Consider the following 17,393-nt stretch of genomic DNA (forward strand, 5'->3'; position numbering starts at 1 on the left):
ACATCTGCTTTGAGATATTGGTTTAGTTTTGGCATGGCATCTGAACCATCAGGACTTCGGAAAGCAGTCCAGGCCTCAATCCTTTCCACAGCTGAACAATTTGCTCCAAATATCAATTCACTCAGGAAATGAGAACTATCTTTTTGGCACTTACTCAGCAATACTTCTCCTCCAAACTTAAAAATAACAGAAGAAAATCTAACATGATTTATTTTGATAAACTGACCAAAACAGTTAAAAATAGAAAAGGGGACAAATTCATCCCAACTCCAGTGAAATACAAATCATAAAGGAGGAATGTAGCCCAATACTTGGAGTACTATAATAAATAAAATATTATATGTAACAGTAAATTACAAGCAAAATGTGGAAAACAGGAGTTATAATTAAATGTATTGAGACTGTCTTGTTTAAAGTAAGTTGATGCCAAATATATGGAGCAAAGCTAAAAAATATTTAAAAATTAAATAACAGAAAAATAACCAGCCACTAGTAGTGACATGAGCTACTTCTTGATCTCAAGTAGCTCAGCAAGTTTCAAAGGAAAAGTTCTGCTTTCCAGAAGAAACCACCAGTGTTATCACTGAGCAGGCACATTAGAGATTAACACAGAAAGTAACCAGCACAGAACTTCAATCTCCGTAGGAGATCCGCTGGGCAGAGCTCAGTTTTGGTTCTCTGTATGAGGATACAAAAGAGCTGCCCGTGAACCACTACCCAGGTTCCCAGAAAGTAACAGAAAGAAACAGAGGAATAAAATTGAAAGAATGTGTGCAACCAGAGTGAGGGAGAAAAAATTACTTGAGGTAAGGATCTACCTGTCAAAATACCTGCCAGGTAGCAGGAATACCTGCTTTGCTATGGAAATAAACAGTAAAGCTGTGTGGAAGTTATTTTTCTTGTTATTTATCTCGTCATCTAGAATGTCTCTATCCCTCACCACCTAAATATATGAGTCTTACAAATAAAAATTAGATTATCTGAAAATCCTATATAAAATAATAGTCAAACAGAAGTAGAAATTTAGCATTAAGGAAAAACATGTCTTTAAATAGAATGATTGTTTTTGAGAGCTGCAAGTTAGATGTTAATGATGCAGGAATGAGGAAGAAGCAAAAGATTTACAAATCATTAGCAATGCCTAACGTCCCCCTTCAGCAGTTTATAATAAATCTGATGTCAGTTAAAAATTACTGCATACAGGCATCAAATTCATGATCATCTTCAGTGTTTTCCATACCTAGAATTGATCTGTATTTGAAGGATAAACTAATTTAGTTGTGGATGAGCTATGGAGTGGTCTATTCAGATGTCAGTAAAGCTAACAAAAGCCTGTTCCTGTATTGATAAATGCTTCATAACACATCACCTTGTCATAAAAGAATGAATCTGAGGCCAGCCAAGTGTAAGAAATCATGCTTCCTGGTGAGGTGTGTGGTCATAATGAGACACTGGCACATTACGAAGTACAAGGTTTAAAGTTGGTACAGATCAAGTTCTCTTTAAGGCAAATGAAGGTCAACCACAAAGGTGATAATTTCTACTTTAAATGTGGATCGCATTCTTAAGCATACCTTGATTTCCAAAGCTGGTATCGATACCAGAGCCATCCCACGACTCTACTGCGCTGTCAACACTTGGGACTGTAGTGGAATAGACGTCTGAGAGTTTGCCAGATCTCTGTGCAGCAGAGGTTTCATCTTCAGCATCACTCAGTTCACTTATGTGGCCCACAGGGACAGAAAATTTCTTGGGACTGGTAGCTGAACAGGATTATTAAAAAACAAAAGAAAACAACAAAAACAAAATGTGTTTTTCATTGCTTTACTGCAATTCTAAGAATACACTTTTTACTACTGATAATACGTTTTTTTCCAGGGATGGACTAAATGCTTGGTAATCAGTAACAACATACGCATTAAAGACCACTGATGCTACCCTTGGCTATACTCACCATCTGTCTGCTTCTTGATTTTCAAGGTGACAGTTTCTCCTGCCATCTGTAACAAATGAATGGCTTCGCTCAAAGGTTTTCCTTTCAGACTGCTGCTATTTATTGCTAGGATTCTGTCTCCTATGTGAATTGCCCCAGTCCTACAATAAGAGAGGAAAGTAAAACATTAAGAATAGAGTGTAAAAAGCAACAAAGGCAATTTCTTTGCATATTTTGAGCATGAAAGTCTAATCTCCCTTTCTTTCATTTCACTTTTATAGCTGTGTTACAGAGTAATTCTTTTGTTAGAAATGCTTGAAGCAAGTCACCTTTGTTGTAGTGACAATAGCAGAACTGAGGCACGGAGATGTGGATTTCTGTGTCACTGCAGCAGCTGAGTTTATCACCTGTGGATGATAATCATTGCAGCCCACCTGTGCAAGAGTCATCCTCAGACTGCTCAGTAAGTTCTGAGATGAGTCAAGTTTCTAGAAGTCTCACAACATAACAGATAATGGCAGTGTGAGCGAGTAACCAGCTATTTCACCAATGTGGCTTTCAGGATGGATCATATCAAGAGAAGAAAATAAATTCTCATTGTGTAAATGCAAGCGCACAGCATCATGTTCTGTGTGTTGTACATTCTCTCTGAAAACACCACCAAAGTACCAGTTTCAATGACTCTACCTATCTTAGGAATAACAGGTGATAGAAAACCTCAGCATTTTCATTCTTCTCTATCCATTACTTACCATGAGGACCATTTCTGCTCCTGGGATAATGAGGGCTACGGCATATGGAACTGCACATACAGATGCAATGCGTGTATATGATAAGTAGCAGATAAGTATATGGTAAGTTCGGATAAACTTAGCCACATGAAGTGCTTTCCTTACCTATTGTACTATACAAGGCTATTGATTTTAAAAGGCTGGTTAATTGTTCCTGTGACTAAGCAGTTTGATTGACTACTCTTTCCTAGGTGATTTATAATAAGGGCCACAATCCTCTGCTCTGTCTTGTATAATATGTGCAAAAACATCCTGTTAAAATTTTACCCATGCTCCTAAAATTGCCAGTGATCAAAAAACAACAGCAAAAAGGTTATAAACTCGGATTTGGAGAATTATAAAAAAATAAATTGCTAAACCATGAAAATTATCAGCTTGAGGTAAACAACATAAATCTTTATCTTGACAAAAAGCACATTTAAAAATAATTTGCTTTCCAATTTACCTTTCAGCTAATCCTCCTTTTGTAAGGCTGGAAATTATTATGGGATCAAAGGGCTCTTCAGTACCAGAGATTGTAATTCCAAGAGGCCCACCATAGCGCTTGAGCTCAACAGTATAAATAATTGCTCCAGAGCTCTCCTGTTCATCTGCAATAAATGCCAAGGGGATGCAATTGATTTCTTATGAAAGAGGGAATGAAAAAAAATAGCACATTCAGTCTAGTGACTGGTAATCAAACAACATTTTCAAAGGATTACATTTCAGATACACTTCTTAATCGTACTTTACTGGATTATTTAGAAAAAAAAAAATCTTGTGCAATTTCTATTGCCAAAATCTGATTTTATTGAAGTCAATAGAAAAACTCCCCTCATTCTATTAAGACTAAATTTTACTCTGTTTAAAGTCTTTATATCTTCTTTCCTATTAAAAGGTAACTTCAGGCTATTTTGTTACAGAATCACAGGATGGTTGAGGTTGGGAGGGACCTCTGGAGGTCACAATGTCCAACCCATCTGCCCAAGCAGAGCCATCAGGATCAGGTTGCCCAGGACTGTGTCCAGATGACTTTCTAGTATCTCCAAGGATGGAGACTCCACAACCTCTCTGGGCAACCTGTGCCAGTGCTCTGTCACCCTCACCGTAAAAACGTGTTTTCTGATGTTCAGGAAGAACCTCCCATGTTTCGGTTTATGTCCACTGCCTCTGGTCCTGTTGCTGGGAGCCACTGAGAAGAGCCTGGTTTTGTCTGCTTTACACCTTCCCTTCAAGTATTTATATACATTTATAAGACTGCCCTGAGACTTCCCCAGGCTGAACGGTACCAGCTCTCTCAGCCATTCCTCATAGGAGAGATGCTCCAGCTCCTTCATCATCTTAGTAGCCCTTTGCTTGACCTGCTCCACTATGTCCATGTCTCTCGTGCACTGGGGAGCCCAGGACTGGATCCAGCACTCCATGTGTGTCTCACCAGTGCTGGGCAGAGGGGAAGGATCACGATCACTTCCCTTCACTTGCTGGCAACGCTCTGCATGATGCAGCCCAGAAGGCCTTTCGCCTTCTTTGCTGCATGGGCACGTTATTAGAGAAAATACAAGTTACTACTATTGTATAAATACTGGTACTCATCTGTTCCTTGAACTTAATGGAATGTATTCAGAATCAAAGAGAAATCAAAAGTTTTAAAACCAAATTTCCTTAAAAGAATTGTGGGAAAAGTCAAAAGATAAGGTAAGCAGCTGTCTTACTAAGAGAACATGAAATATAGTCCATGTTTTTGATGGACAAGTTTTATGCTTTTGTAACACAATAAAAAATAGCTTCTGGATTATCAACTAAGTTGAATAATAACTCCATTAGATTTGATTTCATTATGTCACATGAGGTCACTTGCATTATTTTGAAATTCTGGTCTCACCAAACAATAATCAAAAATGGAGAACAATTCATCACTGAGTAAACTTAAATAAAATGTATTTTCCTTAAACAATACCCAACAGGTGCTGTGGCAACAAGAAAGGCTCTTGTATTTATACAGTGCATGCTTTCTACATATTATAAAAAGTATATCCCAGCAGGAGAGCAATCAACTGTGGTATCTTTGAGTTGTGAAGGCAGATTTTGAAATATAAAATGCCAGATTTCTCCTCAGATCAAAATAATAAGTGCTCCCTTGCCCATCTTACAGTATTGGTATTCAGCCAGGATGTCTGGCCTGGCGGGCACCTTTTCCTAGATCTGTGGGTAATGACATTTCACATGGCTCAGCGAGTGTGGAAAATGTCTAGGATGCACATTCTGTAAATGTTACTAGAACTAACCTGAGACAAGCTAGAAAATTCAAATGTTCCCATTTCAGTCCCTATAGACAGAAAAACTTGAAAAGGAAAAAAGATCCAAAGTTCCAAAGAGTTGCTTTCTTCTAATGCTGAATATGGTACCTAAGCAGAGCTGGAGAAACACTAACACCTTTGGAGCTAATTTGCTTCTTGCAAGTTTGCAGAAAATTTAGGCCTTTAGCTTCCCCCAGCCCAGCTCCCCCCTGTTTCCCCCTTGCATAAAGAAAGAGGAACATATATAGAACTAAAGGAGGGAAGAATTAGTGGTGTTTATTTGGCAAAGAATACTGCGATTTTCATGCCTAGTGTTGGCCTTGGATTCCTACTTGGGGCATTATCCTCAGTATTCTGTCTCAGTTCACATCAGCTGGGCTGTACCTGACCTGCTCTTTCCAGAACCACCCAACTCCCAAGACCCACTGGAAGCCTCTGGCCAGCACACAGTGGGCTGGCACATCAGCTGCCGCTGCACGGCAGGAGAGTGGCAGCTCTTGCTTGCTTGCTGGAGCATTTATGGAACAACGACAAATCCTCTGGGATCCAACGCTGGCAACGCTTACACAGGTGCGGCACTGACACAGCACAAGACTGCAGCTGAAGGATGGAAACTAATCCTCCAAGCTAATTGAAAATGCAATAGCTGGTATTTGCTAAGGGTTGACACAACACTGATGTTCCTCTGCTATCAACAGTAAGTGAATAAAAAGTTGTTTAATCATACAGCAGCCCTGCCACGCGAGAGCTGGAAGGTTATACGTCTTAGTGAATGACTGGAAAGGAGACTAGTCCATTTTGTCTGTCTTCTGGTTTGCCCTAGTTAAGAAAATTAAAGACAGCACGCAACAAATGCCAAATCGCTACACTGTTCTCTTCAGTGGTCTTTCCAGGCAGCAGAAATGTCAGCTATCCAAGAACATGGCACGCATGTGGCACAAACTCATGATGAAGGTCAGTTTTGCCATGAAAACAAAGAATTCTGATATTCAAAAATGGGTGGCAACCATTAGGTTAATAAGGAGATAAAACTGTTCTCAGTTTGAGAAGCTGACAGAAAAACCGAAGAAAACAGAAAAATTGCTGAAAACATACGTCCATCTGGGGAGGAAATATAATCAAACTATCATGTCTTCAGTTCTCACGTTTTTGAGATTTTTCCCTTCTTTCTCTTCTTGTGACACACATGTGGATAGATCTTGGAAACCACATTCAATGAAAGCAGACCTCCTGCGCTGCAGCGCCTTTGCTCTGTCCGCTACTCTCTTGACCTTCAGAGTAACATCTGATCAATACAGACCAAAGGGCAAAGAAGAGCACGGTCTGGGGGAGCACATGATATACAACCCCACTGCTGGCCTCACCTGCATGGCTGGCTCTGAGACACATACAAGTGTCTGGAGGACTTGGAGAGACAGCAGAGGAAGGAAAAACAGAAGGCAGAAGAAGAGCTGGAAGCTAGGAACACTTAAAAATGAATATAAAGAGTTAGAAAGGCAGCAAGGAAGTGAGAACTTCAGGAGGAAGAACCCCTGCCCCCTGCCTTCCCCTCCTCAAAAGCATGCCAGGCTTTTCTTTTCTCGGGGAATTATTTTTTTTCTGTTGAGTTTAGGAAATGCATTTCCTCCCTTTGTAAGAAAAACAGATGTTCATTAACAACCTAATGGAAAAAAACAAACTTGATTTTAATTGAGGTGCAGTTTTCGCTACACCTTTGCTACTGTTTTTAAACATATTTTTTTTTCTTTAGCATTTCAGGAGACATATGTTCATTTTAGATTTCAAAGTGCCTGAAATCAATTACACTTTGACACTTAGTCAACTGTTACAAGAACCATTTGTATAGAGAGTTTTGTCCAGTAGGTCTCTAAGTAGCTGTCTATCTACATTTGAATCTGTTCAGTTACACCAATCATGTCCAGATAAGACACCACAGTTGTGTGAGAATCTTGTTACAGATACATAATTTAACTGTAAAATAAGCAATGTAAAAGTGTAAAACAGAACCATGGAAAACGAATCCCACTCGCAAAAATCTGTACCAGCTACCATGGTGTGCAATATCTAAGAGGGCAAAGATGTTATTTTACATGGGTGGGGACTGAAATCCACATTTCAGTGATGGCAATAGAAATTGTGCACCAAACTCAATGTAAATGGAAGCTGACCTAGAAAGAGATCAAGTCTATAAGTTGAGTGGGAGTGGGGGGATGACATGACACGCACGGGACAAACCCACAGGTGTTTAAAAGTGTAGGAGAACTTATTTCTTCTTCTGTATGGCTGTAACTCACACCCTTTTATTGTCTGTTGGAGGGAAAAAAGGCGAAGGAAGGATCATATGTGCCATGAGCACTTAAAAGGTAGACTCCTCTCTTGTGCAGCAGAATACTCAAAATTCCTTCTACAGGCATTTTTCTTGCCAATTTGCTGCCAAGTGCAGTTGCAATTTGCTCTTCATAACACACCTGGTTTGCTCAGTTTTGCAAAGCACCTGTCAGTCAAGTGTCCCTTTGGATGTACAGCCCATGGCCAGTTTGCCCAGCCTCTGTCCACGTTAGGAAATATTAGCTGTCCTAGCCTACGTCTAGGCCTGAACTAATTTTCTTAACAGTAGGAGTGGACTATAATTGAACTACAGGGTGTTTCAAAAAGATCGACCCAGTTTGAAATCACTGTATCTCTGCAATCACGAACCACGCATGAATGAAATTCTTACAGTCTGTACAGCAGGTGGAGGGAACATAGGGCATTTATAAAAAGGTTACTAGAACTTCCTAACCCATTAAACCATTTGTAAATTTTTGTGTAATTGTAACACGTTGGGTCCATCTTTTTGAAACACCCCATATTGTGCTTGTGAAATCAAGAGGCTTGCAGAAGCACAATAGGGCTGGACTATTGTGCGAGTTGATATATTGCTGGTATAGAACTTGCTTGGCATAACTTACTTAGCACTAGTAACTAAAATTGCTGCAGCCTTAGGCCACAAGAGCTGACTAAGCTTAAACTTTTGATATAACTAATGCTGCTAACAAAGAACTCATTGAATTCAGCAAATACAAGCAGAATGAAAAAGAGAAGAACCAAGGCCAGCCCAGCAACAGTGAAAACCAGGAAGAAATCAAGAGATCACCAACCAAAATTAAGTGACAGGACTTGGGGCTGAACTTGGAGATCGGGTGATGGGTGGTGTGGGTATAAATGAGAGGCATGATTTGGAGTCGGGGTCCCTCCCTGGAGGTACCAAGCTCAAGCTGACCTTTCTGCTATTGTACCATTCAAATAAATTACTTAGTGGAATTTATCACCTCAGACTCTGCTTTGGGAAGCCTAGGGTGAAGAAACCTCTTTAACAGTCCAAGATGGACCAACTATGTGTAGTAAATCCCACCTCACCACCTGTGGGGATTTAACCACAATATCACACTGAGCAGTGGCCATTCACCTTGCTGGATCAAAATTTACTTCTGAAAGCCAGTTTGTACAAGGTACTAAATGCATCCACCTTTGTTTTGTACTGATCATACTAAGAAGACACTTGGTTTGCTTTCAAAAGCAATTAAAGGAAAAGAGCATTCTATGCAATTCTAAACACCATTTCAACACTCGTACTTGATTTTAAATAATGTAGTGTGGTTGGCTGTGCCTTCTTACTGTAAGATTGCATAAAGCTTAAGACAAGTGATTCTACAGTTCATGCTTTTGTTTAACACTATAATATAAATCCCACCGGTGATGGTAGTTATAATCGTCTAACTTCTTTTGCCACTAGAATGCATAACAGAAGTTGCTTTATTATCTCCAGGTAGAAATTGTACTCTTATGGAATCCCTAATGAGGAAGATCTAGGAATATTAATAGAGGTAGGTGTGCAAAATGATGGCAGCTGCATTACTTTCACTGGACTGATCAGACCTGGCTCCTCCATCAGCCATCCAAGCACAGCGCGTAAAGTGCTACTTATCTTAAGCATGTGAACAGTCATACTGAAGTCAAGTTCATAAGTTTATGGATAAAGCATGCACTTCACCACTCTGCTGGAGAACTGAGACCTATGGATCCATGCTTTGCTAACCGTGATTCCAATCTTAAAAGTAGAGAAAATCTCAGTACGCTGATTAAAAAAAAGATCAACCTCATATGACTGCACCTGAGGGAAAACTGCATTTCCAGAAAACCAAAGACCTCATTTTGCAGTGCAGCTCAAGCTGGCAATACAGTCACTGAGAAAATTCAAAACTTTATATACCATTCAAATTCTTTTTAGTGTTAGATTTTCTGATTAGCATTAGCATAAATCAGCCACGTTTAGAAAAAAAAAATCGCTAAAATTTAAATGCAAAAGAATAATCCTATATTCTAAAAATTCTGAAAATATACAAGAATCTGCAATAGGCTCATTGCTAATACCGGAATTATCTTCATCTTTGCGGATCTTTAACTTTACAAGGTCCTCACAGTGCTGAAGGATCTGGACAGCATCTTCCATTGAGCAATTGTCAAGTCGAATGTTATCTATTGCAAGCAACTTATCACCCAATTCAAGTGTCCCAGTTCTGTGAACAATAAAATAAGCTTAGATGAAATTCTAGTAACATTAAAGAAAGGTATCTTAGAAGATATGAACATTTTTATAGAAACTAGATGGATTTTTAAAACAATTACTTCTTAAAATGCTACACTTTGGGCGCAGCGACTTACAAGCTTCCTCTGTGTAACTAGATGGCTATACAATGGAAACAGATATTTACTGGGAGCTTGAACATCTTACCTGTGAGCAACACTTCCTTTCTTGATATCAGAAATAACCAGAGGGTCCCCTGGTTTTCTACTGGATGGAGCTGTAATAAAGTACAAATATAAGTATCTGGTTTTATTACTAGATATGCAGATGGGCTTATTCTGTCCATAAATCAATACTTCACACACATTATTAACCTGTATTATATTCCTCCCCTTCCCCTAAATTATATGTACATGAATACAAACGGTCATCATCAGCAGATTAGTAAGACTGCATATTTCTCAAAAATTAGAAAATGCCAGAATTAAGGTGATTAGTGCAAAGTGAATTTAACCTGATATATCTGAAGTCTGGGTTAGGCTGGGACTGAACCATACAAAAATACCACAGTACAGCTCCAGTGATCTATCACAGAATGTGGTGTAGCTACAAGACGTAAGGAAGGCTTGCTGTTAGCAGAACCTTTCACCACAACCATTAACATTGATCTTTTGCCAGAATATTTCTGTCAGTCATATATCACGTTGTATTATACCCCTGACCAACAGACCTGCTCTGGCAAAATATCCACTCTGGTCCCACTCAGTGCTGAAGGCACAGGTATGAAGATAATGTTTCCTGGGTGAGAAGGAAAGATTTACTTCACAATAAATGGGACGCTGTGGGTAGTGGCCACATATACCATTGGGCTGATACACAGTTATTACATCTGCACATACGTAGCTTACATCACTTATATCACTTGCTTGACTATGACTCGCTGCTTCCTCTGAAGTAAACATGTGCCTCTTCTGACGAGTAACCTTGCTCCTCTATACTGCTGCTGGGCCTTAAGCATTGTGGACCTCTCCCCATTTTGTACTGGAGATATCTACTAGAAACCCTGCAATGGTCAAATTAGTAAAATCCCCGCCAGTCCTTTCCTTGCCCACCTAACTTGTCTCTTCTTGGAGGTATCTGATATAACTTTCTGTCCATGATGGTTAAAAGGACTGACTTTTGGGCCTGTTGTTAACAAAGGGTGTGGTAATATTAAAACATTGCCACGTGGTATAAGGCTCCCAGTTCTGAAAAGTCCTAATGGTTTTTGTACATGTAGGGATCTTCAATTGCCCTGAGCCACTTCTGCCCTGGGTACTAAGGCCTCCGTGTGCACTCACAGAAGGTACTTTTCCATTAGGCTACCCATATTGGAAGATCACCTACAAAATCCTGATGTCAGTTACTTTAGCTGCTCATGATTTTTCTCTTTGATGGAACATGACAGATCTTCACCTACAGCATCCACAAGGTATATTAATAATGACATTTCCAACACAATATTCTAACAGATCTTGTTAACCTTGGTTACCCTGGCTAAGAAATCCTTTGAATGCTCGAAGGAACTGTTTAAGAACTGCTAAATAGCTGTATTTCAAATGCAGTGTCTTGAGAGTTCAGAAGACAGATGTACAAGAGCTTTTAAGAATTTTTAGAAACTTGTCTGAAACACCACACTTTCAGGAAATGCCTATGTTGCAATTTAAAGAACAGCAACTAACTTTTTTTTGCAAAATGTGTAATTTTCATAGCTTGTTTCTCATACTTTCACACTATAGGTCAACTATATTTTACATGACAGTTCAATGATTTCCTTGAATTCTTTGGGTTTATTTCACCAATTAGTATCTTCTTACAATTTTAAAGTATCGCTTTGGTTCACTTCTTTTTTTATTTCTTTTTAATTCTATGCTTTTACTATCTGGGTTGCCTTATAAATCTCTGAGGTTATATGCCACCCACTGTACAATGCCTGTAGCTTGAGATCTGAGTATTGAGATAGTTCTTATGAAACTGCTTTATAAAAATTACCAGTATTAAAGAAAACGGCCCATTATTGTTCCAAAAAGAAGGGAGAAGGAACCAAGATGGGGGAAAGAGCACAGCTCCAAGTGCAAAGCCACAGAATACACCTGGATGCAAGGGGTATGATACTGCAAAGTTATCACAGCTTCAAAATGAGTAAGTGTGAACCAGTGGTATTTTGTCAGTTGGGCTATTAATTGTGTCTGGTGGATGAAAGCCTTTTTGTAGGCAGCAAACACAGCTCAGTGTAAAATGAATCCCCCCATGCTGACAAATCCTTAATAAGCAGCTACACCACACTTTGTTCTATTTTTGTTCAATGTTCATGACATACATACTACAAACTATTCAAGTTGTGCTGCAGAGATAAAATCATTAATTTCCTTCTGAACTTTTGTACTGCTCATCGCTGCAGCCTAAGATTGTCTCCCAAACACTAGTGAACAGATGCTGTCCCCAGCAAGAAGATTGAGTACTATTATCCTGATTTTACAGATGAGGAAAGGAAACATAGGAAAATTTAGGTCAAAGTATGAAAATTTTCTGTGAGCAATTTGAGATATCCATGCCTTTATTTCTCACAGTAGTTTGTAGTATATAACAGCTTCTATGTCCAAAGCACAACCACTGCAATTTTCAGCAACAGCTGCAGATGCTCAGCATTTCAGCAAGTGTGACCCCAGGATCTCAATGGTTTCCACAGAAAATCAAGCAGACAGTTGTGGAATATCTCCCGCTCCCCAGCTCTGTGAAATGACTTGTCTCAGCACAACTCTATTGCAGAGAAAAGGAAAAAAAACCCTTAATTTCTCCAGGGTAGCATTAAACCATCTTGACCATGAGATCACCTCTTTTTTCTTTCTGCAATCCTCCACCTCATTCATTATGCAGCCTCCATCCCCTTTCATACACACCACTGTTTCATCTCTCCCCAGAGAGCAGAGAAGCAAGAGTCTCAGTGAGAAAGCAGTATTTGACCACTTAATTAAAAGAGATATCCTCATGAATTAACACAAGTTTGAAGTGACACTCTACAGCTTTAAGTCTCCATTCTTCTCTTTCATTTCAGAATTATTTTTGGTTTTAAGAAACAATTAAAACCAAACCTCCTTACCACTCACCCATGTCCAGCCTTCTTCTTGTTCAAGTCCCAACTTCCCCTACCCCCGATCACACCTCAGCCTCTTCCCTCATCTGCCATCTCCCTGTTACGGCTTTCCACTCATTTTCTCTCCTTGTACCATTCTGCTTGTCCACTGAAGATCTCATGTTTTCTCCTCTTTGCTCCAGCTGTTAGTCTACCTGCTGTTGAGCTTTTGTAGAGACCTTACACAGTCTGTATGATGCACTACAAGTGGACTGAAGAATGCATAAAGCTGTACAGATACTAAATTTAGTGTTGCAGCTGGAAGGCTGATCTTCAGCAAGTTGTTTCTTCTCTCTCTTTAAATTACTCCATGATCCTAGGTCTCCATCACAGGCCTCTACCCTACTTCTACTAGTAAAGATACATATCTCCTGCCTATTCCCCTCCACTTGAGAACAAGGTCAGTGAGGTGGTGTCAGTTTTGTAGATCAGCTCTTCCATTAGGTTAAAAACCACCTCAGACAACTCTCCTTTCTTATTTCACTGCTAACCCAAAGAAAATGAAACAACCAGACAATGTGACTCAAACAGATTTTGGGGTGGACATCTCACCTACCACCCCACCAAAGCTCATGAGTCTCAGTCTCGCTTCAAGTTCTGGAGTTTGATCAAACTCTGAACAAACTGAACCAGTAGAGAAAAATGCTCAGGGGACAGAAAAACATTTTTCATACAAAGTGAGTCCACTTATGCACAATACTGGCTAACAGCTACTAGACTTTTTAAAAATAATGTGGTTATTAAATAGATGAAAGAGCTTTTTCAAAATTAGACTGATGTAGTTCTTTTGTTCCTTAAGTACTGGTCATGTGGAGCAGCTAAAAAACCTGCTGATTCTTCAGACTCTGTCTTGAAAATAATTATATGTAACATTGCAAAATGAAGTTGATTTTCATAGGTGAAATCCCAGAAATATTCTTAGGAGAGTAAATTCTCATAGTCAATGCTAAATGTCTGTAGATATTTACAAAGCTTGTTTCTGACGAAATAAGAAAGCAATAAAGTAGACTATAGTATAGCTGCTAGTCAAAATGACTTAGAAAAGCTGATGCTAGTTTGGGTGAGATTCTGATATTCTTACCAGCTTTGCAGCTTCTTATTCCTTGAGTAGTCCCATTAGCTTCAAATAAATTATTTATGAAGCAAGGTGCTGCAGTTCATTACCAGTAAGGATATCAGAATCTTACTTTAAAAAGAAAGAAAGAAAGAGCTGTTAACTACAATTACCAGACTGGTATGTAATTTTCTTGGATGTCATTCAATATATTTAAAAAATATTAGTCTATGATAAAGTAGCCAGTGGTGCAAAATTTTATCTTAAAAAAAAAAAAAAATCTATATTCCATTACATGGTCCAAAATCAATGTCACTGGCAAATAAACTGAAACAGATTTGAACACTACCACATCTACTTGAAAGCTACCCTTCTTCTTGGGAAAGGCTCTGTAATAAAAGCATAATCACGCACACATGGACACTGCTGTGTCATGCTTTATTTTGATGACATAATTTTAAGAACTGAGACATTCTAATTGCTCCAACTAGGTAAGTGGGTGCGAAAATGATGGTACTTGAAGCATGAATTATATAGTCACTTGTTTTTGCAAACTATGAAACACACTCTTGATTGAGCATAAGTAGCTATTAATGGGAAGATTAGACACATATTGATGGGATAAGGGAAAGATGACAGGATGACAGAAGCCCAGAATGTGTGTGAAGGCAGCAATGGACAAGGTCAGCGTACTGCGAGGTAACTGACATGAATTATCCAAAACTCAGTGCCCTGGATTAACATCAACAATGATGCTCATGAAACCTTCTTCTGTCTTACTTTCTAAGGATTTCTGCTATCTAACGGGATTTTAACTTTTTTTTTTAATTAGTTTTTTTTTCCTTGCATTTATTAATCTGAGACTCCGAGAAGCTTATTTTCTTCCTTTGTTACAGGTCATGTTTTTCAAAGACGATGAACTAGCATAACTGTCTTTAGTGTTGCGTGTCACCTCAGATATGCCTTCAAGCAGCCGGCAGTAATTCCATGCAGGGACACTTGGTGTTTACTACCAAGGAAAACAACACAAAGAAAGAAAAATAAATTCCTCTTGCAGAACGTCTGCCTCCTACCAGCTGACTTAGAAGAACTCTTAGACTTAAAAATAGGCACAAGTTCAGGTGCCAGCCTGAGGTGAGGCTTACATTTCCCTTCTGACAAAAAATGTCTGTCTTGTCTGTCAGGTGAGGTCAGGTCAGGTCATTTCCTGACTTTCTCCTCCAAATCCCAACATAAACTTGGCAGTGCCAGGTTAACAGTTGGACTCCATGATCTTAAAGGTCTTTTCCAACCAAAATGATTCTCTGATTCTATACGGAAAGCAAGACAGGCGTTTCTCTGTAATGTTCTTATAGAGACAGAACTTCTTCATTCACCATTAACTCTACTACCTTGAGATGAGAGAGAATTAAACAGGTCTCTAGCACTTAAACAGATCAAGCTCAAAAGTGGATACACTTGATCTTCTCTATCACCCTGCTTAAGTCTGTTCATATCAATTCTGCCAAGTTCCCCTTAGTATCTGTTTTTTAAAATAAATCATTTTGCTTTTCGACAATATCAGTAGTAAATGGCATGCTAATGTGATAAAGTGCCTTGATAAAGATTTGACAAAATGAATATAAAACACTCATATTCTTCAAATCATGCTGCCTCATTTAGGAGTTAATTAGGCAGAACAGAGTGAAGCGCTGAAAAGCAAGCATGAAATGCAGCAAGTCAAGACTTCCACCAAGCAAATTTACAAACTTTCAGTTATTAGTATAAATCCTTTAAAATCAAATAAATAATTAATCCTAGACACACTTCATATCCATTAAATACTATTAATAAGTGGTATTAATATATAGAACAGATAATTTAATTCATATATTAAAGATACTGCACTATACTCAGCAGAGCAGAGCTAAGATGCACCAGGTGTCACTCTGATTATATAAAGCACTAATTTTATAAAGCACTAACTTTTGGAATTCAGTTCCAAGTCAAGAAGGTATATGAAATTTAGAAGAGAAGTGCTAAACACAAATCCCAAGAACATTAGCTTTCCATTCAAAGTTTACTCCTACAGACAGCAAAAAAAATGCAAGATGCATCAATTCCAAAAAGCGGCACAAATCAAATTACTAGGAAAACTGCATTTTTACAGTAATCCTACAAACTCTAACCAATCCTAAGAAGAACATTTAAATAGAACAGCCTCTCTCCAGGTTTTCTCATTTCTCAATATTTTCATTTGCACAAATATATATAGACCTACAATTTTGCTTCAAGCATCACATCACGTCTTACAGAGACTAACAATTACTCATCCAATTGTGCAACGCAAGCAAACAGGCCTGCAGTGTCTCTCATTTGCTCCTCAGATATAGCTCTTAGCCCCGAGTTCCCTGCTTTACTTTTGATTAACCTTATTCCATTGTGCTGGTAAAAGCTGTGAGAATATAAGTCAAAGCACAATCTTCCTCCAAGACAAATGAATAATTTCAAAGAAAGACTAATAGTCTAAGGAAGGCCACAACCGTAAGGGAATGTTAATTCTGGTGAGACCAGATTCTGTACATTAAACACAAGCCCATTAACACTGATATAGATTGTTCTTCCTTCCATCAAGAGCTGAACTCAGTATAGTGGAATTTCTGTAGTTAAAAGCCAGTCCTAATACAGCATTTACAGTCTGCTCCAAAAATAAGTAAGTATAGAAGCACTTTGATTTCAAACAACAGTAATACTTTTTGAGAAACAGACCAACACACAGTCTTGTTATCTTTTTTAGCCATCTCTGAAATCCCTAGTGAAAGCGGATTGTGCTATGTGACCTGCACATTTAGGATTGCCTGCTAGTTTTACAGGTTGTGGATGTATCTTCAGACTTTGGCTTCTGCAGCAAAAGATAACCCCATGAATGTGGATCCTCATGCCAGAGAGAAGCCCAGAGTTCAGTGGGGTTGTCCAAGAGCCTGTGAGAGACCATGACAGACCTTGCTTTAAAATTCCCAGCTATGGAAATACTTTGGCATGAGCCCAATACTACTGATGATGATTTTTTTTTTTTTTTTAACAATTTTAATGGGTGTTAAATACGTGTTACGCATAAAGGAATAGGTCAAACTTTAGGTCTGGCAAACTTCTGGCTTCTTTAACTACTAGAAGAGGAACACAAATCTGTTACAGAATGGTGTTTCATCAGAGAGAGCACTGCTAAATTGCCCCTGTCTAGGCAAAGGAAAAGGAAGTTTATACCAAATCAAAAATATAGCTACAGGACCTGCTATCCACATATTATCCCATAAACATGATCTTAAAATAAGCACTTTCACTTACAACTTATGGTGATGCCAAGTTCCACATTATGCTTCTTTGGTAGTTTTACATGAAATGTTCCACTGCTTGGTATAACTGATTCTATTAAAAAAAAAAATTAAAATGTTAGATAATTTATAAGGCACAGCAATTCCAAGTACATGAAACTATACGTGTAAATTGATTAAACCACAACAGCATCACAAGCCACGGATGAAACACAGGTCCTGCAGTGAAGGGAGCAGGACATACAAAGTATGATTTATACCTCTACAGGTAATTTCACGGTAACTCAAT

At 38.7% G+C, this 17,393-nt stretch overlaps 1 protein-coding gene across 1 annotated transcript in view; it reads right to left on the minus strand.

Annotated features, from left to right (window-relative positions):
* The window catches only part of GRIP1 (glutamate receptor interacting protein 1), a gene marked incomplete at both ends in the record, with an annotated part of 224,859 nt that overhangs the window by 17,601 nt on the left and 189,865 nt on the right, over positions 1-17,393 (minus strand). Inside the window, 6 exons of the mRNA XM_082060197.1 lie at positions 1,575-1,763; positions 1,955-2,094; positions 3,170-3,314; positions 9,414-9,559; positions 9,775-9,844; positions 17,118-17,198. Of these exons, the coding sequence (XP_081916323.1) occupies positions 1,575-1,763; positions 1,955-2,094; positions 3,170-3,314; positions 9,414-9,559; positions 9,775-9,844; positions 17,118-17,198 (771 nt within the window). The remainder of the gene's footprint in view (positions 1-1,574; positions 1,764-1,954; positions 2,095-3,169; positions 3,315-9,413; positions 9,560-9,774; positions 9,845-17,117; positions 17,199-17,393) is intronic.

This window comes from Streptopelia decaocto, assembly GCF_964273445.1.
Source record: "Streptopelia decaocto genome assembly, chromosome: 1".
NCBI classification, from domain to species: Eukaryota; Metazoa; Chordata; class Aves; order Columbiformes; family Columbidae; genus Streptopelia; species Streptopelia decaocto.